The sequence below is a fragment of the Carassius auratus genome, unplaced genomic scaffold, assembly GCF_003368295.1.
Source record: "Carassius auratus strain Wakin unplaced genomic scaffold, ASM336829v1 scaf_tig00216332, whole genome shotgun sequence".
NCBI classification, from domain to species: Eukaryota; Metazoa; Chordata; class Actinopteri; order Cypriniformes; family Cyprinidae; genus Carassius; species Carassius auratus.
This window is the reverse complement of record NW_020528515.1, coordinates 266,248-290,581: the sequence shown is the minus strand read 5'-3', so window position 1 is coordinate 290,581 and position 24,334 is coordinate 266,248. Positions and strand designations below refer to the sequence as shown.

At 36.0% G+C, this 24,334-nt stretch overlaps 1 protein-coding gene across 8 annotated transcripts in view; it reads right to left on the bottom strand.

Moving 5' to 3' along the window:
* LOC113097576 (type II inositol 3,4-bisphosphate 4-phosphatase-like) overlaps positions 1-24,334 on the bottom strand; it is a 127,552-nt gene that overhangs the window by 11,074 nt on the left and 92,144 nt on the right. For all 8 annotated transcript variants that reach the window (XM_026262817.1, XM_026262819.1, XM_026262824.1 and 5 more), the window contains 8 exons: positions 19,249-19,432; positions 16,145-16,405; positions 14,155-14,293; positions 9,725-9,915; positions 9,409-9,532; positions 2,739-2,865; positions 1,541-1,681; positions 1,330-1,427 (listed from right to left, as the gene is read on the bottom strand). In XM_026262817.1, the coding sequence (XP_026118602.1) occupies positions 1,330-1,427; positions 1,541-1,681; positions 2,739-2,865; positions 9,409-9,532; positions 9,725-9,915; positions 14,155-14,293; positions 16,145-16,405; positions 19,249-19,432 (1,265 nt within the window). The remainder of the gene's footprint in view (positions 1-1,329; positions 1,428-1,540; positions 1,682-2,738; positions 2,866-9,408; positions 9,533-9,724; positions 9,916-14,154; positions 14,294-16,144; positions 16,406-19,248; positions 19,433-24,334) is intronic.

Sequence of the window (24,334 nt, the reverse complement as noted above, 5' to 3'; positions counted from 1 at the left end):
CCAAACACAAAACTCAAAAACAACACAGAAATGGGCCACTGGGCACAAAACCAAGCTTCTGCTATCTGCTTCTGCAAAAAAAAAAAAAAAAAAAAGCTTACATTACTCCTCTCCTCATCAGGTTACACTGGCTACCAGTAGCCGCTCACAAGGTACAAGGTACTGATGCTTGCCTGCAAGACGATCTCTGGCACGGCACCAACATACATAAACTCACTGGTTAAATCTTACGTGCCCTCCAGAAGTTTGCGCTCTGCAAGTGGGCGACGCCTTGTGGTGCCATCCCAAAGAAGTTCAAAATCACTCTCACGGACCTTTTCCTGGACTGTGCCCAGCTGGGGGAATGACCTCCCAATCTCAATTCGTACAGCTGAGTCTTTACTCATTTTCAAGAAACATCTAAAGACTCTTCATTTCATTTTCGCCAGCACTTAACCAACTAACACTAGCACTTTCCTTCTTTTCTTGTCTTTTCATTAAAAAAAAATAAAACAAATCTAGCTATGCGTTCTGTACTAGACTAACTGAGACTTGTCATGGCGCTTGTATACTGTTGTTGTTCTCTTGTCGACCTGACTGCTTCTATTGTTCTCATTTGTAAGTCGCTTTGGATAAAATCGTCTGCTAAATGATTAAATGTAAATGTAAATCTAAATGCTATGGCCATTCCAGTCCTCTGATCTGAATCCTACAGAAAATGGGAGGAGTGAACAGAAGAGGAGAAGCTGGGAATCTGAAGGGTCTGGAGTGATTCTGGATGAAGGAATGGTCTCTGATCTCTTGTCATGTCTTCTCTAACCTCATCAGAAAAAACTCAGAGCTGTTAAACTGGCAAATAGAGGTTTCAAAAATTATTGAATAAAAGGGTGCCATTAATTGTGGCCAATGTGTATTAGAGAAAAACATTTTCTATATTCTGACATGATATTTCTCCCCATTTTAAATTATTATTATCCAATTGAAATTGTGATTTTTATTATTTTATTTATTTTACAATGCAGATTAATTTTCACAGCCTTCTCTGATTATATTTCCCAAGGGTGCCGGTATTTTTGGCAATGTGCATTTTTAATATCTATGTCTTGTTGTCTCTGGAAGCTTGTGACACTAAAACAAATTCCTTGTATGTGCATTGTGCAAAACATACTTGCCAATAAAGCTCTTTCTGACTTCTGATTAAAGAAAGTCAGCTTTAATCATCTTTTACACAATGTTGTGTTGATACAGTAACCGGTTTCTATATGCATTGTTCCCAATGTTTGGATAAAAGTAACTGATGAATGACTAAATGCAATATGAAAAGCTCAGTTTCTCCAATGAAGAACTTACATTCAGACGGCACCGTGCTGGTTAAGGATTTATAGTAGCCTTCTAGAATCTCAAAGTTCTTTTGGTTTATTCTCTCCTGTAAAGATATATCACCAAATCTGAGAGGGAGACACACAGAGAGCGCAAGCATCATGTTCCAGCTCAGACACGCTTCACCGAGCATTTATGCTTGAAGGGATTGTGTTTCATTTGTATCAGTCAGTGCTTGTACCTCTCAGCGATGGTCTGTTGCTCGTTGATGCCCACGTTGAAGAGCACGGGGAGCACGCGTAGCGGCTTGCCCTGGCGCAGCTCATCCGGGAGCGCTTGGAAGGCATGATGTGGGAGAGGCACCTCGACAGTGTAATGGTCTCTAACACAAAAACAGGTTACATTTCTAAACTCTGTCAATACCAGCATGTTCACGCAGCTTCCTTGGCGAAATTCCTGAAACTCATTTTAGAGCAACTGCACTCACAAAATGCATACGAACTAGCACCGTGCACTACCATAATAACATAATGGTTTTTAAAAGAGGTTTCATCTGCTCACCAAGGCTGCATTTATTGGATCCAAAATACAGTAAAAACAGTAATCTTGTGAAAAATTATTACAATTTAAAAATAACTGCTTTTTATGTTAATATCTGGTAAAATGTAATTTATTTCTGTGTTGTGTAAGCTGAATTTTCAGCATCATTACTCCAGTCTTCAGTGTCACATGATCCTTCAGAAATCATTATCATATGCTGATTTGCTGCTTAATGAACATTTCTTATTATTATCAATGTTGATTTATATTTTTGAGGAAACTGACACATTTGTAAAATTATAAATATATTTTGATCAAGTTAATGCATTCATGCTGAATAAAAGTTCTTCAACAATAAATGTCATTAAAATGTTTATTTTAATGTAATTTTAATAATATGATATAATATAATGATGTAAAAAAATGTACAAAAAAAATTAAACATAAAAAAGATGTAGATACTGTACATAACTGGGAAATGTGATTGACTTGAATATTTATTTCCATTACTTGTTTTATTTTATGTTTTTAATAATTTTTGTCTTTATTATATACACTCTCTGAAAAAAGTGTACAAAAGCTGTCACTGGGGTGGTACCTCTTCAAAATGTACACTTTTGTAACTAAAGAGTCCATACTGGTACCTTAAAGATACATATAAGTACCTAAAGTGTACACATTAGAACCTAAAAGGTAAAAAAGATCACCTTTTGAGAAGGTACCATCCCAGTGACAGCTTTTGTACCTTTTTTCCTGAGAGCGTATATAATAAAGACAAAAATGTAGGACTGTAAAAAAATTGACAGTGAGTGATGTGAGAGCTAGAAAGAGACAGAGGGTGTTTAGGATATGAATGTCCACTCGTGTGTGTGTGTGTGTGTGTGAGGGGTCTCTCTCACCGTCTACCGCTGACAGAGGGCTGCAGGCTGACAGCTTCCTCAGACGCCGCCTCTGTGATCCTGAAGGTCACTCTGTGCAGGTCACTGATCCCCACCTCCATGTCCTCCAGCATCCCTATTTCCTCACCTGAGTGACAAACATCTGTGTTACTACAGCACATACATGCTTTCTACATGAGGAAATACTACAGACTTCTTCTGACTAAAAATAAAGATGCAATTCTGTTCCAAAACCTTCATTTCCATGCAATACAAACACCCAAATATATTCTGTAAAAATGCATTAATGCATCTATTGTTTACAGTTGTACAGAGGGTGGATTGGTTAAGTGCGTTATATCATTTAGGAAAAAACAACAACAATATTGTATTATCTTTATAATACATTTTATTTGATCTTTATGTAGTTTATATTCTCTAGGTTGTACATCAGTATAGCATAAGTTATTCAGTGATCAGAACAACAAGCTGTGCTCTGTGAAAAAGTCTGCTTAGCAGGACTACTTAAGAGCCCAGATGTTTGGTGTTTAAAAATAGTATTTAAAGATAATGATTACACAAGAAAGACATGGGAAGACATTGGGAATGATAGGAACCACTGACTTCAGCAATGTGTAGGCGAACCTCACTCAAAAGCTGACCACAAAGACACCAATCATAAGTTGGCTGGGAAACTGAACACGTCACTATAGCATCTGGAAGATTTTTAGATTCAGCTTTATTGTCACTGTGCAGAGTACAAGTACAGAGCTAATGAAATGCAGTTAGCATCTAACCAGACGTGCAAGAATATAGTGTTTTATATACTTAAAAGTGCAGAGTAAGTGAAGATATGATTTACAGAATGTACAGTGGAGTTGCTATATACAGTGTTAAGCAGAGTATGTACAGAATATAAATAGGAATGCAATGTAGGGATTATATGTACATTATGAACAGCAACAACGTAAATACAGTTGGATGAGTGTGCAATAGTAAATTAAAATGTATGCATTTTGCAGATGCTTTTATCCAAAGCGACTTGCATTCAGGCTTTAGTAACAATAGTATTGTTAAACAATGTATTCTATGCAAAGTATCAGTAGTGCAATGTTATTTTTATAGAAATAGTTTACTGTGCAATGTATGGTAACAACTTTAGATAGTTTACAGTGTGATAGCTTGAACAATGTGCAGTCTGTGCAAAATATGAGTAGTGCAAATACATGTATGTAAAGTACTGTGACCAGTGCAGTAATAAAGCAGGTTGCAGGTTAGATTGGTGGTGTGGCGTTCAGAAGTGTCACAGCCTCGGGGAAGAAGCTCTTCCTGAGCCTACTAGTGTGAGAGTGTAGGCTCCTGTAACGCCTGCCGGATGGAAGGAGGGTGAAGAGTCCATGGTTAGGGTGAGAGGCATACTTGATGAGGTTTCTTGCCCTGCCCAGGCAGCGCTTATAATAAATGAGTGCCAGTAAACTATTGAGCAGTTTTCACCACCCGCTGGAGTGTTTTGTTGTCAGATGTGGAGACATTGCTGCACCACACTGAGCTGCAGTTTGTGAGTATGCTCTCAATGGTACACTGGTAGAATTCTACAAGGACTTTCTTAAGGCCCCGTAAGAAGTAAAAGCACTGCTGTGCCTTTTTGACCACAGTGGAGGTGTAAAGGGACCAGATGAGGTCATCAGAGATGTGGATGCCAAGGAACTTGAAACTCGACACATGCTCCACTACAGCTCCAGTGATGTAGATGGGTGTGTGTGCATCACTTCTAGTCTGCCTGAAGTCCACAATGATCTTCTTAGTCTTCTGGGTGTTTAGTTCCAGATTGCTGGTGGCACAGCACACAGCCAGATGCTGCACCTGTAGGGTGACTCATGCTTGATCAGATCAACCACTATGATGTCATCTGCGAATTGGATAATGGTGTTGGAGCCATAAATACAGTAATGGGTGAATCGGGAATACAGAAGAGGGCTCAGTACGCAGCCCTGTGGAACCCCGGTGTTCAGGGTGATGATGGAGGATGAGAGGTTATCTAACTTAACAGACTGAGATCTGTTAGTCAGAAAATCTAAAATCCAGTTGTAGATGGATTTCAGATCTCAGTCAGATGTCAGTCTTGTAGATCAGCGTGAAGGGGATTACACTGTGTACTGAAATCAATTATCGGCATTCTCATGTGTTTTGGCTGTCCAGGTGGGTGAGGGCAGAGTGATGGCCATAGAGACGGCATCCTCTGTTGATCTACTGCGGCGATAGGCAAATTGGAAAGGGTCAAGTGTAGCAGGGAGTGCTTTGGAACTGGCACAGTGGTATAGGTTTTGAAACTAGTGGGAACAGTGGCCTGGGCCAGGGACAGGTTGAAAATGTGCGCGAAGACCTCAGCCATCTGCTCCGCACAGGCTTTGAGCACATGACCATATTTTCCATCAGGGCCAACTGCCTTCCGTGCATTCACCTTATGCAGAGTGGAGTAAACATCTGAGGTGGAGAGTGTGAGATGCAGTTCATTGGGTTAATGCTCAGCTTTGAGGGAGATCTCCTTATTATTTTGACCAAAACGAGCATAAAAGTGATTAAGCATGTCAGAGAGGGAGGGAAAGCTGGAGGGATGCACAATGTTTGATGCCATGATCGACCAGTTATGCTCACGCAAAAATGACTGGTTCATAAAATTATATTGTCTTGAACTTCAAGGTTATAGTGTTATATTTAACTGAAATTAAAACGAAGTAAAAAAAATAATAATAAAAAATATATATATATATTTACTTCTAATTTTCTAACTTTTATTTTCAACACTAAAATAACTATGAAATAAAAATTAATAAAAACCACAAAGGAATAATAACTAAAAAAAAAGTGAAATTACTAAAAGTTGAACTATAATGTGAAATAAAATAGAAAATATAAAGGAAAAAAACAATTTCAAAATGTTAACTACAATTAAACCGCCTAACTACCCTGTTTAACCAGGAATGTTGATTGCACAACACGATGTACCTCACTCTCTTAAGGCACAGTTATTATATCATAACCAACCCAATCCTCTAACATTACCTCGGAACAGTTGACACAGTAATCTCCCCACTGGCATTGCCTTTACAGATTAACTTTCTCCCAGAGAAGCAAACAATCGCAGTCATTCATGAGTCATTCAAACACACTTCATTAAACAAAAACAACAGCCTCCAGCTCTTCACACTGCAGGAACAGTGAACTGAGGTCAAACCTGTATCGTGTTAAGATGCATGTTCAAGCACTTGACTGTAATCTGCGATCTAAGGCACGCGCAAACTGGAAGACTGTTTATTTCAAAGTTTGGTTGCTGCGGGAAACAGCCATTCAGCAATCATACGCAGAGAACAAGTGCAAAATAAAGCATTACGTCACTCGAGGCTGAATTACTACATAGCAAATGTTTTCTGGCCCAGATCCGGGCCAAACAACCACTTTAACTTGGCCAAAGTGTCGAATCTCAGCCAGTTAATAACCCTTAACTGGCCCTAATCTGGGCCAAAACAGGTTTAAATATTGGTGCTAATTCTCAGCCTTAAGTAAACCAAAATCCCCAAATCTGAGACACAACTGAGCATTATATAGCCCAGACCTTAATATTTCATATTATTGCATTGTGTATTACTATTATTTTTATTCATTTTGTGACATGCTTTGGTGCCAGAGAGCAACATAGTGTTGGCCCAGATCCGGCCCACATCTGGCCAATGTGAAATCCATGAGGGCCAGATGTGGGCCAAAACTGCTTTACACACAATGTAAACACAAACTATGCCAATAAAGTATATTAAACTGAATATAAAATCAGACTTAAAATCCACAAATCATGTAACTGTGCATTAAAAAATGTGTTGCATTGATTTTTCTATTTATTTTTATAAAGAACAAATCAACTAGTAAAGAGTGCGTCTATGTAACAGATAGACACATGTAACTTAATCATAAACTCTGTCAAGGCACGCATATCTCATTCAATGAGCGTTTGATGTCGCTGCCATAAAACTCTTTGTAGAACTTCTTAACCGCAAATTTTTGTCCATGACAGCATCCTAATAAAAAATAATGTGCCCCATTGTAAACCAAATAAATATTACATGATAATGGTTAAATGATCTCTCTCTCCCTTTTCCTGTAAGTTAAGAATTCTAAGATTATTTGTACCAAGAATAATAATATAAAATGTAATAAGATTATAATTAAGTGCAGTTTAATGCAGTTGACTGATTTGCTTAAGTTTGAAATGATAATGTTTCATTCTGTTTTAACTTGCTATTTCAAAAACTAACAATACTACACTTCATTAAAATGTATGTGATCATCAGCACTTATTTGCATTTTTTCTTATTATTATTATTCTTATTTTTCTTACTTAAATTATTCTTATTGTATTTTTCTAGTACTCAAATAAATAATTTATATAATGTCTAAGTTTCTGTCTAGTTTCTGTCTAGTTCTGTCTACTAAAAAATCTATGCAGTGGTATGTTTACTGACTAAATAGTTTGTAGAAGCCTTCAATACTGTTGGGAAATATATTTTCTTATATTTGGGGGGTGGGGGGTGTAGACATAGTCTCATAAAAATATTTGCAGGAGTCTCATTTTTCATTATATTTTATTCAGATTTTAAATAGAAACTCATGAGACATGTGGCTTTCAACCCATTACTTTTCTAGATTTCTCCAGGACTCGTTCATGTATTTTTATATCAAATAAAAAAATATTTAAGAGTGGTAAAAAAAATTCAAGGCACTTCAGTGTCTATTAATTAAATGTCTTTTAATATTTTTGAGCATTATCAAATCTGGTTGATGAAAAGTGAAGCCCAAAGAGTCTTCTTTCTAAAGACACCACAAGTATGTTTGTAACACACTGAAGTAGGAAACTATTAAAATTATAAGTTTGGTAGAGCACTTTCATCTGTGAGTCCCATAATGGGGGTGCTGGCTAACAGGTTAATCATTATCATGCAATATTGGATTTATCTTGTTTATCATGGGTCACATAAAATGCTCCAAGATCTTAGCCTGATTTGGGCCACATATCACTGGACTGATCTGGGCTACACTCCTCCCAACAACAATCGGCCCGGATATTGTTAGCCTTATCCTCGCCGTGCCGACATTCCCACACATGGCCCAGCTCTGGCTGAAAGGGTACATGGAGGTCAGCAGTGCCAGCTTGAGGCCACATTTGGGCCAAGTCCGTTTGTTATATGGGTTACATGTACGGAGTGCCAAAACAGTAGTAAGTTAATAACGCACTTTGAGTGGATTATTGTCTTGAGTGGATTATTGTTTTTATAACACAGTTTTAACAGTTCTATACATGTCCACTGAAGACAATGCGAAACCAGACTTCATTTGTCCCAAAGGAAAGCCTATTTACACTGAATTGTTCCCTATCCCATATGCAGTGCACTTCACCATATAGAAAGCAGTAATTCTGTGAACAATCAACTGATTTTAGCTACAACTTCAATTTCGCTTTATAGTGTAAGAGAGGGGACACTTCAGATACTAGAGAGCATTTGATTGGACAAAGTTTGTAGAGGAGCTGAAGTGCTCAATGTGACTACAGAAGAGTCAAGTTTTAAATAGGAAACAAATAGAAATTTCCTATGTTTTGAAAAATTTTTGAGTGAGATGTTAACAGTCTAATCAGAATCAATGATCTATGTTAAGCTAAGCCAAAAGTGCTACCGCCTGACCTGGAGATCGGCTGAATGGATTCAAAAACGGTAAAACTCAATTGTTTAACTTTAGGGAAGTTGAAAAATTAGCCTATTTTCAAAAATAGTGGAGTGTTCCTTTAATTAGGAGCTACGCTGCTCTGACCCGGAGTGCAGACGTACTGATGATTAGCTGGTCCGTGTTAATAACTGTATCAGGACTGACTCGTACTGAGAATTCAAATGGTGCATTTGCTGTTGGCACTTCTGGTATCAAACTACTGTATATCGATATAAACGTTTTGCCTCATATCGAATCAATTCATGAAAAAAATATCTATATTTTGTACAAACTTGATATACCAAGCTAGCACTTATTTCCTCATGACTTGTTGTTCTCGTCTTCTTGCATTGACAGACTCTTGCAGTCTGAAACAGTGAAATAGGACGCTGGTTACTGGAGTAAATGTAGTTTTATGAATGGTAGAACTAATTTATGAAAACTAGACACTGACACGGAAAGGTTTACGTATCGCAGCTCTCACTAGGAGAGGGATATATGCAGAACAATACTCGGCCGTGTGTGAAAGGAAGTCCAATGCTTATAAAGCTTGTCTGATGATTGTGCTGTGTGTGTGTAATTGGTGGCAGCTGTGTGTGATTGTTTTCAGGTGAATGTGATTGGTGCAATGGAGCATGGGAAATGTAGTCCAGAGTGTACTGTGTAGTGTGAGAGTCTGTGTTGTGGATGATGACCTCTGGTGGTGAATTAACGGAAGTTCAGTGACTGGATCATGACAACCTGAGTCTCTGAACATTTGGATTGAGAATGACTATGAGACCGACCGTGATGCTGTCAGGAGCTGATATTGCTTCCGGCAGGTCATCGCTCAAAGTCACGTGTGACCACGTGTAGAACCATGTTTACTCCAGTAAGCAGCGTTTTACAGCATCTAGCAGGTTATGTTGGTGTGATTGCGTATTTGATAGAGGATACTCACTGTATGTACTCAGCAGGCTCTCAAACTGGGCCACCAACCCGACGGCATGCAGCTGTCTGAGAAAGTCCTTATCCTCCAAACCTGCATATAATCGCATGACAAATCCACACGCCAGTGCAGCCAGCTGCAGATACACAACAAACATATCTTCAGAAACGCCTTAAGCTTAAAAAAACAACTTGATGAACTATATCAATGCTGAGAAATTGATGTAAACACAGTTTGGAATAGTTTTTTTTTACCAAGGTGAAAACTATTTTTTTCAAAACACACTTAACTAAACTAAAGGCCATAGAGTTTGTGTCTGATAACTCACTGCCTGGCTGAAGACAGCGTCCCGTCTCTGCTGCAGCTGCAGGCCTTGGGCCGTGCTGCACGCTGCCTCCTGGAGCAGGACGAAACTCACTGAGCGCCTGGCTCTCTCGGCCACTTCTGCCACACACTCCTTCAGTGACTGGACCAGGACCCCCAGCTGATCCGGCCAAACTGCAGTTGTCATGGGAGGATCTGGGGGAAAATATGACAATTGTGACATGTGTTTTCCAGACCATGCAGAGTGACCTGGTTTCAACTAGTCCACATATGGTAAGTATCAATGAGAAACTGGACCTTTGAGATTATGACATAGCTATTAATCAACTGGTATGATTCCCTTGTGCTTTGTTTAAAGCACTTTGAAGCATTTAAATGAGAGCTTGTTGGTGATATTAAACATAATCATAACTCATTTACTTGCTTTAACAGCCTAATAGTTTTTATTCACACACTTAAAAACAATTATAACTGAAGTCTTAAAGCGTTGTTGAAGCTTAATTGTAAATTATGTTAATGTCACCATGGTTTAGTTTGTTTTAAGTCGACTGTAATTAGGGTTCATTTCTTATAAAAATCTGGTTGGATACAGGAAACATGGGAAACAGGATTATGCATTGTCCAAGAGTAGCCAATAAAAACACATCATCACTGCAGTAAAAGGGAAAGAGACTGACGATGCCAATGTGTAAAACTAATACACTGAAGATTTCATTTGTTTCTGTCTTGATAAAACTGCTGAATTTTAACCAAGAACAACACGCCTAAAGCACATTAGCACTTTACTGTGTTTTGCACTTTACATATTTTGCATTTTATGTTTTTACACTGCTGTATTTTAATGTATATTTTACTTGTTTTGCTTGCTTAATTAGTATTGAACGGTCAGAGCAACATTGTAGCACTTTGCACAAGATGAATTTCCTTTCCGTGACAAATAAAGTTCAATCCTATCTTAGTTAACATGAAAGGTCACTAATTTAAGTGTTTATATTTGAAATATTATGCACTTATACATCATCCATAATAAGATCAGGAAATTGCATAAAGTATATAAGGCTTTAAAATCAGACCCAAATTATGCAAAACGGACCACTATTGGACCAAAACATGGAAAACGGTTTTGGTTATGACAGCATTGTAAAATAGTCAGCAGTCAGTGAACCTGTATTTAATGTAGTAGTAATTTCTTTATTCTTTGTGCACTTTTGTTCATGTTTCTTTGAGGACGATGGCATTTCACAACTGGTTCATGTTGACATTTATCTAATCTGACTCACTTGATCCAAGGGACAGATGAAAAAAAAATCCATGGTAAGTATTTCCATTTTCTTTTAATGACAGTTAATAAGCCTGCTTATTTATGTATGCATGACTACATTGCATTTAGCACTGTGTGATTTACCCTGCTGGGTAAGGGAAAGGATTTAAAGGAATAAAGAAGTTATAAAAGTTTTATAATCTACGATTAATAAAGATGTTACAATAATGGAGATAAAAGATGCAACATGTATAAAGCAGCCTACACACTGGAAAGATTAAAATGAAATGAAAGTGCTCTGAGAAGAACAAACTGTGTTTAATGCTGGAGGCATGCACGGGTCTGTTTGATGTCTAAATTACAGACTAAGACAACTACAACACTTATCAAAGTCCCAAAAGCGGGAAGACAAAATTAGACCAAAGTTAGCAGATAAAATCTTTGATGCACTAGAGACTAAGTCTTGGCTTCCTTGTCTAAATATGGTCTGGAATATATCAACATCAATGTTTTCTGCTCCATCGATGAAAATAGCTTCAAATAAAACAACAGAGTGTCCACAGTAGTGCGTCTCTTTATTAAATCAGTGTTTTTGAACCAAAAAAAAAAAAAAATACAAATGACTCACTCGTAAAGACAGTCATATGATAGGTTTTTTTAATGAATTAATAATTTTAAACAAACTGATTGAACGAATGATTCAATGACTCATTCAAAGTTCTTCGTTCTTGAATAATTAACTTTTTGAAAAAGATGGATTAACAAACAAATCTATGACTCATTCAAACAGAGTCGCATGCTTTGCTACTGAATGAATGAATCGTTTTTAAAAGAATTGGTTGAATAAATGATTCAACGACTCAATCATTGCTTCGTTGCTGACTAAATCAACATTTTTAAATGAATCGATTGAACAAGCAATTAATGTTCCCCTTTTAAAGACAGTCACTTAATTTGCCGCTGAATGAGTTCATGTTTCTGAATGAATCGGTTGAACAAATGATACAATGACTCACTCATAACAGAGCCACTTGTCTCTTTCCTGACTTAATCAGTGCTTTTGAACGAGTCACTCTTAAAGACAGCCACTTCATTCATTCCTGTTAAACAAATCGGTTAAAAATAATACTCAAAAAGACAGTCACTTGCTTCATTTCTGACTGAATGAAAGTTTTTGGATCTATCAATTGAACAAATTATTCAATGACCAATTCAAACAAATGATTCAGGTACTCTCTCATAAAAACAGTCACTTAATTTGTTGCTGAATGAGATAATGTTTGTTAACAAACCGGTTGAAACAATAATTCACTCGTAAAAACAGCCACTTAATTCCAGTTGAATTAACAATTTAATTATTTATTTGTAATATTTTTTTATTCCATTTTTTTTGTTTTCATCCTTTATACCACACCACTAATAACAGAATAGATAACATGTTCAGACACCTTCCATTTTCCTAATAAAAATCAATTCTAAATGTCAAAGACAGCTGCCCTGTTGAAATTGCACATGCCCTAGCTTGTTATTCTTGCAATTTGTCATTCAGATCTGTGATTTGCAATACATCATTTGTCATAGAAAAAAAAGTGCATGAGAAAAGAATTTAAATCGAGGAACTAGATCTGCGTCACTCCTTGTATGTGCATCTGTTTTGCAATAAGCCCTGCTTTGGATTTGCTTTGCATGAGTCATCAGATTTTTGGCATTGAGTGGCTTTTTCAATGAGCCCATTTCACAAGAACATTCATTGAAAAGTCACGTTCAGTAGTTTGGTTTCCACCCAGGGTGTATTCACACCTTTGATCGGAAGAGCTGTTCTTTATTGAATTAATTACTTTTTATGTGCATGACGCGAGACATCAACCTAGAAACCGGTCTGACATCATGCCTTATGCCTTTGAATGAGCTGATTTTATGTGCTATGTGAAGTATTTGCACAGACACAAAAATGTTTTATAAAATACACGGCTTATAATGCTGACATTGTCACACAAAATGTAAATACTGCTTTCAATGATCTCGCAAAGATGCAATCACGTGTCAGGAGAAAATACGGTATTAACACACTTTTGCATTCTTGTTAACAAACGATGCAGTGCTTTTGCTACATTTAAACTGCATAAAGCAGCATAATAGCCCTTCAGCAAATTCTATGTATTGTTGACTGCAACAGGCAGAACCTCAACATGTAGTTTCAGATAATGTCCAAGTGGTGGCAGCATTAGCTGCATTAAAAACTCAGGATTTGCACTCTTGCACTGCATGTCATCGGTTTTTTTTTTTCACTTTAATAGCACTGAGTGTCAGAAGTTTCCTTTAACTATTCCTGTCTGACAGAAGATCTTTGGATGATGCTAATATTCATCTCTCAACTGACACATCTGACAAGTGCTAAAAAAAATGCTGTGGGTTGTTATTAAAGCATGAAAAACCAGTGCAAAATTCTCACAGAAAACACCTCGAGTGAAGAGGAAAATCAGCCATTAGAAGCTTTTCTAGGATGCATGAAGTTGGCAACACGTGTGAAATATTATTAAGAAAAATTACGATGTATCATCACATTTGTGTACACTATTCTCTACTTTATGTATAAAGCACAATACAGGCATTTAAAATGTGTTGTAATGCAATATATATATTTCATAAATACCATTTTTATTACGTTTTTAGATTCCTTGCTACAATTTTTTTTAAGGTGTAGCAATAAATATGTAAGCATTAAAATGGATTATAACTCTGGTTACCATTATTAATGGGATCAAACAATGCATTGGTGCATTAGGCTTAATTAATGCATTCAAATACTTTTAATAATGCATCGTATATAAAGGCTTCAAATAAAGTGTTACCCAAAATTCAAATAATAAATCAAATGCCTTTCAAATGCTCATAATGGGGAGCGTTAAGTGTAACAAAAATCTATAATTTTCGTAATTAATCCAGGGCAACAGCATAATTAATTCAGTCCAAAACATTTTCATACATTTTCATAGACTATGCCTCACCATAAAAGGAAATGAAATCACCTTCAGGCAGTTCATTGATCATTCAATCAAAATCGATCATTTTTGATGTATTATTTGAGCCTTTAAGTATTTGGTTGATTGCACTTGCAGTCTAGAGTTCGAATTGATCATCTGAGTGTTTGTGTTCAGTGTAGTTTGTCGTACCAGGACTGTGTGAGGTGATGACGTCTGCCAGCGTGTGTGCGGGCGCTGATTCCTGGTTGTTGTTGTCTTGCTCCTGTAGTTTATCCACCAGAGCGATGACGCAGTTCAGACTCTTGGCCACACTGACCCAGACCCTGTCCTGGAAGAGCCAGAGCAAACCTTAACAGACTTTAAGGGTTCCTTTATTTTAGGGTTCATTTAGATGTAGTCTGACTGAAGCTGTGTTCGACTCCTTTCCAGAAGTTTCTCCAACAACCTAAAGAAGATGTTTCTGTCCGCCTGTTTTGGGCTTCTTATTACAGAATCTTCCTTTCTTAAAACTTAAATTAAGAGCTAGACAAGTTCAACAGAATGTATATAGCTCCTAATTGAAATTCAGTATGGTTTCTAAGTCAGGATGTTTCTGTAATACGGCTCCTGATCTCATTAAAACCACTGCAGAAGCTGCACACACACACACACACATGCGTGCGCACACACACAATTCAACTTCAGCTCTGGTTTAATATGCAGAAATATTATCTTTAGCACCAAAAGATAAGACGGTCTCCCCATGCGTTACATTTAAAGGAGGAGGAAAACAAGTGTGCAGGTTTGAGACTAACAGTAAAATATCCTCGAAAGAGAGTGTGTTTGCTCTTTCTTTTTTATTGCACCTTTTTATGGAGAGAGAGAGACAATAAAATGACTTCTCATAATATTTAATTAAGCACTTACTGCTTACTCCTATGACATTTATGCAAATTTATGAAGGCAGCACTTCTATTGGCTGACAGAGTAAAAAACTACATGAACATAAACAATTCTGACAGGAAAAATGACAATATACTTCTGCTATGAATATTGGGAAAATTGATCATCTTAATGTCGAGCAAACATCGGGCATGGCTTCTCCTTCCCTCCTGTGAGCGGCGCTCAAGGACACGCAAGATATTTGGCTATTGATTAGAGATGCTTGTCATTTCTTGGCCTCTAATATTCTCCTGTTAGCCACATTTATGACACACACACACACACACACACATGCACACGCACACACACACAGGAAGCCTGTCTCCGCCACTGAATAAAAAACAAACATTGGGACTTCTTTTTTTCTTGCAATTGCAAGCTTATATCTTGCCATTTTGCCGTTATAACAGGCAACTGCATGGTTATGTCTCACAATTCTGGGAAAAGTCTGGTATGAACTCAAACTAAAAGTCTGAATTGTGAGAAAAAAATGAGAAGGGTATCTCACAGTTTTAAGTTTATATCCCATGAATCTGACTTTGTACAAAACACTGTGTTAATAGCTCACAATTCTGTAAGAAAAGAAGTCAAGAAAGGCAAGATATAAACTCGCAACTGTGAGGAGTAAGTCTGAATTGTGAGAAATAAAGTCAGAGTTGCAAGATCTTGCAATACTGACCTTGTAACTCGCTACGGCGAGCTCATATCTCACAACTGAGAATTGCAAGAAGCAGTCCAGCAGTTCAAATTGGGAGATAAAAAGTCAAAAATTACCCTTATTTTTTATTCAATGGCAGAAACGGGCTTCAACAGCAGAAGAAACAGAAAAACCAAAGAATACTTGTTTTCTTTCAGACTGTAAATCTGAGGATATCTAACATGTTTGGATATTTGGAGCTGATTTAAGAACATTGTTTCCATTCATCACGTGTTTATTACTACTTGTGCACACTGCACATTTCTTAACATTAATCCCAAAATGTGTTTTAATGCCACTGTTGATGAGGATTGTGTAATCTTTGTATAATATCAGTCTTTAAATGCTAAATATTTAAAGTGTACCAGAAGTTTAACTTTAGCACAATCAAATATACTTCAGTATGTCTTTAGTTGGACTTCAGGAATACTTCCGCATGATTAAAGTGTGTTAAGAACAAGATTAGTTCTAGATTAGCCATATCAGGTTTTAGGAGATGAATCCAGTATTGTGCACCCCTACTCCTGATGATGCATGATTTCTGTGAAGGGAAGCACTTGCCCATTCCTCCTCGTCGTACTCTTTGTGGTGCGGGATGGAGTCGGAGCGGACGGGAGACGCTTGGCTTTCTCTCTGTGGTGTCTGGGAGTCGTCCAGATTGTTGCAGACGCTGTGTGGCTTCGGGGCGGCGCTGGGGTGTGGATCGGGGCTGGACCGAGCGGAGCCCTGACTCTTGCTGACGTATCCGGGACGGGCGGCGTGCAGCGCCAGGAGAGCACTCTTCACCAACTCATCCTTCAGAGCGTGAACAAACTGCTTCGTCTGCAGACAGACAGAGGAGAGCCAGCGATTAATAACCAACATTTCATTCAAATACAGCGCAGCAGAAGACCCTGTGATGAAGATTAAAGGGGAGGACGAGACATGCATCAGAAAACTAATAAACAGACCGAGATAGAAACGCAGAAGAAAGAGCGAGAGGAATTAGAGACACGGAAGACACGCCGGTTCTTCTCCAACAACAACATATGATTTGTGCGAATATTTGCAGGACGACCTCTTGTACATATGTATAGATTTGTGTGTTTGGAGAAACTGTCAGAGTATGCAATGTCCAAAAGTCTGATCTCACAGTGAAAACCTCATCACGAGACTCGAGAATAAATCATGATACACTGGATTTATAAATGAAATCAAGATGAGACCAATGAAAGAAAATACTGTATTCATGGTCAGATTTTTATTTATTTATTTGTGACTTACTTTTCAAATGCTTTAAAATTGATAATGCGAGTCTAATATAATCCAGTGGGCCGTACAGTTGCCCATCCCTGGTATAATAAATAATCATAAATATCATTCTTACATCTGTTCATTTAGAGAAATATGGCTTACAATTAAGAGTTTTTATAAGTTTGAAAGAGTCTGAACGTTGAATGAAATAAAAAAATAAATAATAATCTAATAAATAAATATAATCATTTTAATATAATTATTTCAAATTACTGTTTGTAATAATTAAATAAATAAAAGTTCTAAAAGATTTAGAAATCAATAAACTGCTGTTTGGTCAACATGATAGGTAAAAGAAAATTAATAAATAAAATAGCAAATAAAAAAAAAAGATTTTATTTACAGTTGTGTTTTGGTTAATATGATAACAGATTCTCAATCAACAGTTACAGCTTCTGTTTGGTTAAAATTACAGTTACAAAAGATAAATAAAATAAAATGAAATAAATAAAAAGTCATAGCCCTAGATTTTTTGCTATCTGTATAAAATAAAATAAAATAAAATAAAATAAAATAAAATAAAATAAAATAAAATAAAAATCACAGCCCTAGATGCTGTGCTTGCTGTATTGTATACGTTAAATCAAATCAAATAAAACTAGTGACAGCTGTAGACGGTGTGCTTGTAGTGTTGTACACAAGTCTAATGCGACATCACCAGGCGTCCACACAAACAGAGGCTGAGGTGGAGATCTCAATCAGCAGAAGCCTGTGATCATGCGGCGGTCGTCCTACTGCTAATCAAGGAGGTGAAGAGCAGCGCCAGAGAGAATTAAACAATGAAGGAGGATGATTGCTGATATTCTGCTCTGGCAGAAACAATCTCTGTGTCACAGATTGCACACTGACGGCAGCAGATGTAATTCATTAATTACACACATAAAACACCAAGGCCTCCAACACCAGACACTCTGCCCGGTGGCTTCTGTCGGCTCTGGCAGAGGGGAACGTGACAGACCCAACAGCCTTCATGTTTCCAAACTGACCAGTTTCAGGCCGAGACTCTGTGCGTTTGTTGATGTGAAATCTGGTGCTGTCTACAGAAACACAGAGCATATTTCACCATGCAATTCATTTCAGTGATGTATTTTAATGATTTGGTGTAATGGTTTTTATTCATGGTACCATGGTAATACCATGGTATTAGCATTTGATACGGTACAAGCACAGTGCTGTTGTCTGGTTTCTCTCAGTGATTCAGCAGAAGCAGAAGCAGCTTGTGCGTGTGGAGAAATGGAGTGTGACAGTAGCGTATTTCATTAGCAGAGATATTTGCCCTTAAAGCATGAACATTTGCAGGACTATTACCAGACGCACTCTTCTGCCTCATTTTACATTTATGCTCCCAAACCACCGTCTTGAAGATTAATACTTTCTTTAAAATTTGAAACTTTATGCAATCCCAGATTGACTCGGGTATTCAAGGACACTGGCTAAAATTGCCTCTCAAATAAAGATTATTTTTTTTGGATGAGTCATAGTACTACCATAATGAATGCTCGATTACACCTCATGTCCAGTTATTATGAAAAACAAAAAACATAAAAAATAAAATAAAATAAAATAAATACTAAATATATTCAAGGACATTGGCTAAAATAGCCTTTCGAAAAAAGATTTTCAAGTTTTTTTATAAAGTCATATTAATACTAAGTCCAGTTATTACCTTAAATTATTCTATATATTTTTATTTTATTTTTTATAATACTTATTTTTGTTTGTTTGATTGTTTATTTCAAGGACACTGGCAAAATCATCTTTTAAGAGTGTTTTGATGAGTCATAATAATACCATAATAAATCTTTACCTACACCTCATGTCCAGCTATTACATTTAAGAAAATACTTTTGTATAATAAATACATAAATAAATAAACAAACAAATCAACGAATGAAAAAAGATCTAATAATGTCTATTACTATATATTTTAACATTTTAATAAAATATTAAATATAATAATAATAATAATAATAATTTCAGAATGGATCCTCACCTACACCTAACGTCTAGTTATTGTCTTGGAAATTAAATTAAATTAAATTAAATTAAATTAAATTAAATTAAATTAAAGGTTTTTAATGAGTCATAATACTTTTTTTTTATCTTGGGGAAAAGAAAAGAAATATCCATATATAAATTTAGATTTTGGGTCAGTGTGATTTCTCAAATTTTCATGTTTTTGAAATAAGTCTCATTTTTTTTATATAATTAAAATTTTCTTCGAATTATCTTATTATTAGGTTGCACCACGTTTTTGTGGAAATGGTGAGGCACTTTCTTCATGAATCTCTCAAGAAGAGCATGTATTTGAAACAGAAATCTTTCGTGGCACCTGTCCCATCTGATGAATGGCAAGCGTCTGCAGGCCTCACCTTCTCCTCCAGGCTCTTGAGGACGTCCCGGAGAGGCTGGATGGGGCTCTGCTGGGCCGTCTGGAGCAGCTGGTCGGCCAGCGCAGAGATGTGCGGCTGCAGCTGGGACACCACACACAGGATCTCACGGGCCTTGGCCGTCTGCTCTGGAGGATAGTAAATGCACTGATACGCCGTGCTGTGGCTGGAGGACGTCATCCAGCAGCCAGAGAGACAACAGAAACAGAGACACAGAATAAATAACAGAGCGTCGTCTTCCTCATCATCAGACAGCTGTGATTACAGCTCTGTGCAGACAAAATATACCTAACAAACCCAGCCGAGCCAATTCCAGTCCCTGCGTGAACATCACGGCCCGTGTTTCATCTGAGCAGCCAGGAGAAATTACTGTTTTTTAAGGGATCATATCATGCATTTTTAGCAGATCATTGTTTTCCCCTGATGGCCACTTACACAGTTTGCATCTAAAAAAAAGTCATCATTTGTTTTGTTTTTTTTGTTTCACCCTCTCAGTGACCCTGTGGATATTTGTATAGATGAACTTAGTCTGCAAATAAGACAATGCACTAGAAGTGAACGATGCCAAAACGTCTTTTAATAGTGTCTTGCACCAATATGATAAAAAAAAGTACTAAAATAAATCATTTTATTATATTATTTAAATATTATTATGTATTATTTATTTAAAATAATATAATTATACTTTTATGATAACATAATGAATTATCACGTACAAAATAAAACATGTTAATATTAAAAAATATGATTTAAACTATTGTTATATATTATTAATTTTAAATAATAAAATTGTATTCAATTATAAAATAATGTTTTAGAATTAATATTTATTAGTAAATATATTTAAAAATGTACTAAGATACATTTTACACAACTTCATCACTTAATTATACAATTAGAAAATTTTAGATGTATTATTTATATTATATAATTTGTTAAAATATGAATTATATTTGTAAACATTTATACATTCATGTAATTATTTAAATAAATTACACATATTTCATCACTTTTAATTACACAATTATAATATTTTTGATTTATTATTTATATGTATTATATATATATATAAATATATATATATATAGAGAGAGAGAGAGCGAGAGAGAGTTAATTATTATTAAATTTTTTATATATATTTATAAAATATTTTAGATTTATTTAAAATGTAGCATTTTACTTAATTTTATTTAAACTAACTGATTCTTACTTCTAAATGGTAAGCCCTTATATATATATATATATATATATATATATATATATATATATATATCTAAATATAAAACAATATTAATAATATATACGTATATAAAATGTGCTTAAACAGCTTCGGATACACAGTGTACAGATGCTTGTGAATCCTTTGAGGTTGGTATAACACTGAATTCATGGATTTAATACAGCAGCTTGATTTTTTGTGTGTGTGTGTGTTTACAACAAATTAGATCAATTAAACATGTTTAACAGCATTACAGCATTTAACACGATTAACACCAAACTGCCTAATTTGATATTATAAGCATAATTCTACGAAGCCGTTCTGAACTAACACACACTCACAGGCCCCGTTTCAATTATAATCACACTTATTGTGCTCTTATGATAACTAAATTCAGCCATACAAATGACTTTACTCTTATAAGTCCCATCCAGATTTCATCTATGACAAATTTGCCATTCCAAAAGTCATTATTTCAATATTTCTCCATCATTTACTCATTAATGAGAGCCCTGGTGCGTGTATTAAACTCAATCATCTGCACAGCCACTAAAGTTGCAACCATTCCAGTTTTCTCTAAATGTGTAGACGTGAATGATAAGTGCTTGTTAATGTTAGAAAAGGCCTCTGGCCACTTGAGCGTCCAATTCATGTCCACTTATAATGGCAGTGGTGAGACTTCATCAAATACACCGAACAGTTATGGGGAAAGGGACGACACATAATGACGAGCCGCTGTGGTCTGTGAGTTTGTTTGTGATGCTGGAGATTAGAGACAGATCCTAGATCAGCGTATCGGCCGAGACGCACAGAGACCAGGCCCATGGCTTCAGATAATTAGCTCTCGGGAGGATCGCTAACCACCGCGGCTCTGAGCAAATACAAGGACTTGCTTAAAGAGAGCAGACGCACAACAAAGACAGAGAAATATATGAGGGGACATCAATAACTCAAGCCAATGGACTCATTTAGCAGGTCTGCAATGACGAAACACAGCAGAGACCGGGTTAAAAAGTCAAACTGATGCTTCATGTACTAAAAGTAATGACACAACTTCACTAACATAGATACATTCACACTTGGAGAAAGGACGAAATGCATCATTATTGAGATAGCCAGAATGTAACTAAAGGCTTTTAAACATTGTTGGAGCAGTTGAAGCGCCTTGGATCTTTCTTTTGTAATAAGCACATTCTCATTTTCCAACAAGTATCTGTGTGAAGCCTGATCTGATTTAATACAGAGAATCATTAGTACAGACTGAACCCGTTTGGTCAAAGTTTGAATGGTTCGGTACAAAAAAGTAGATCCTCTGATTCATTCAATTAATCTGTTAATTGTATTCACAAATAGTCATGAATCAGACAGGTTAAAATTTGTTACCAGTTAATTTGAGTCATCATGGAATAGTGCTTACATAAAGCCTGTTTGGTTCAATCAAACTGATTTGTTTAAATCAATTCTATGAATCGGTTCTAAAAAGGATTTGCTGATTAATTTGAGTCATCAATCAAAGTGTTCATAAGTGTTTTTTTGTTTTTTTGTTTTTTGTTTTTAGAAAATTTGTTAATTCAGATAGTTCATTTCATCTCAATAATGATGCATGAGTTGGTTCAAAAAAAGATTCACTTAATAGATTCCAAAAAAAAAATAGATTCCTTTATCGATGTTTTGAAAAGTCATTGAACTTTCTGTTTTAACGATTCACTTTGTTCATTCCACTTTGAACTCTCTATCTTAGTGATTCAGTTCATTCATTCAACTCTCTATCTTAGTGATTCAGTTCATTCATTCAACTCTCTATTTTAGTGATTCAGTTCATTCATTCAACTCTCCATCTTAGTGATTCAGTTCATTCATTCAACTCTCCATCTTAGTGATTCAGTACATTCATTCAACTCTCCATCTTAGTGATTCAGTTCATTCATTCAACTCTCCATCTTAGTGATTCAGTTCATTCATTCAACTCTCCATCTTAGTGATTCAGTTCTTTCATTCAACTTTCCATCTTAGTGATTCAGTTAATTCATTCAGCTCTCCATCTTAGTGATTCAGTTAATTCATTCAACTCTCCATCTTAGTGATTCAGTTCATTCATTCAACTCTCCATCTTAGTGATTCAGTTCTTTCATTCAACTCTCCATCTTAGTGATTCAGTTCATTCATTCAACTCTCCATCTTAGTGATTCAGTTCATTCATTCAACTCTCCATCTTAGTGATTCAGTTCATTCATTCAACGCTATATCTTAGTGATTCAGTTCATTCATTCAACTCTCCATCTTAGTGATTCAGTTCATTCATTCAACTCTCCATCTTAGTGATTCAGTTCATTCATTTCAATCTGGTTTAAATCAGATCTACCAAATCATTTGAGTCAACTCAACAGTGTTCGAAAACATCAATTCTAAAGGTTGTTTTAATGAACTGATTCATTCAGACAATTTGTTTCAATGAATGGATTAAAAATAGATTCACAGATTTGTTTACCACTCAACAGTGATTTTACTATTATTATTATTATTATTTTGAATGATCCGTTTTAGCGATTCATTTCCTTTGGACAATCATCACTCAAAAGTGTTTCACAAATTTTAATTAAATTCAATTTGTTTCAATCAAATATATTCATCCAGAAAGTAAATTTCAATGAACTGGTTCCAAAATAGACTCAGATTTATTATTCTTTTTTTTTTTCATTAAATATGATTTGGAAAAGTCAGTTTAATCTGTAGGATTTAATGATTCAGTTCACTCATACAGTTCATTATAACAATCTGTTTTCTGATTCACAGATTCATTTGAATCACTCAAAGTAATGCACCCAGTGTGTCATTTAAATATTTTGGTGGCACAATACATTTTTTAATATAATGCATACATATACATTAAAAACATTGAGTTCCTCACTGTTTTGTGCCATTTTAGTAATTAACTTGTGTACTTTGCTGCAGTATGTTAAACTGAGTAGTTGTACAGTAATACAGATCATCTCTGATACTGATGAAACAAACCATTAGCAGCAGTGTCCTAAAACCAAGCAAAGGAAAGGCAGAAGGAGTGTGGTGTTTATTAGGAGGTGATTGACAGGAATCACTTCCCCCTAATGCCACCTGCGACCCGGTGCCACAGCTAATGATTCGTCTGCCGCACACCTCAGGAGAACCAGAGCTGATCTCATCTGAAGAGCTTCTTTATCAAGCCAGGTTCAGGAAAACAGCATTTGTGCCGTGAAGACTAGCAGTAGAGAGAAGCACCTGACTCACTGATCACAAACCCTCCAGCCACTGCTCCCAATCTCAAACACCACACACAACCTGTGCAGGTCTGGGCATTTTCATCTACAGACTCTCCAGAAGTAGATGGCAAACTGAAACTGAGGCAGAGACAATACTCAGGGAGATACGGTACAGCAAACAGCATTAGCATAGTACTCGCATTCATTTCAGCCAGTCAGTTTGTTCATCTAGTTCATTTTAATCAACCAGTTCAAAAGAATGAATCACCAGTCAGTTCTTATACAAAACACTTCAGATTTTTTAAATACTTTCTAATCTCAGAAAGTAAAAAAAAAAGAAGAAAATATTAGTGGTGGGCAACGATTAATCATGATTAATCGCATCCAAAATTAAAGTTTTTGTGTACATAATATTTATGTGTATGCTGTTTACATTTATTATGTATATTTAAACACACACACATACAGTATAGATTTAGAAAATATTTACATGTATTTACAAGTATATATTTATATAAATATAATTTATATTATATATAAATATATTTAATATATAAGCATAACATGTTTTTCTTAAATATATACATGCATGTGTATGTGTGTGTGTGTATAT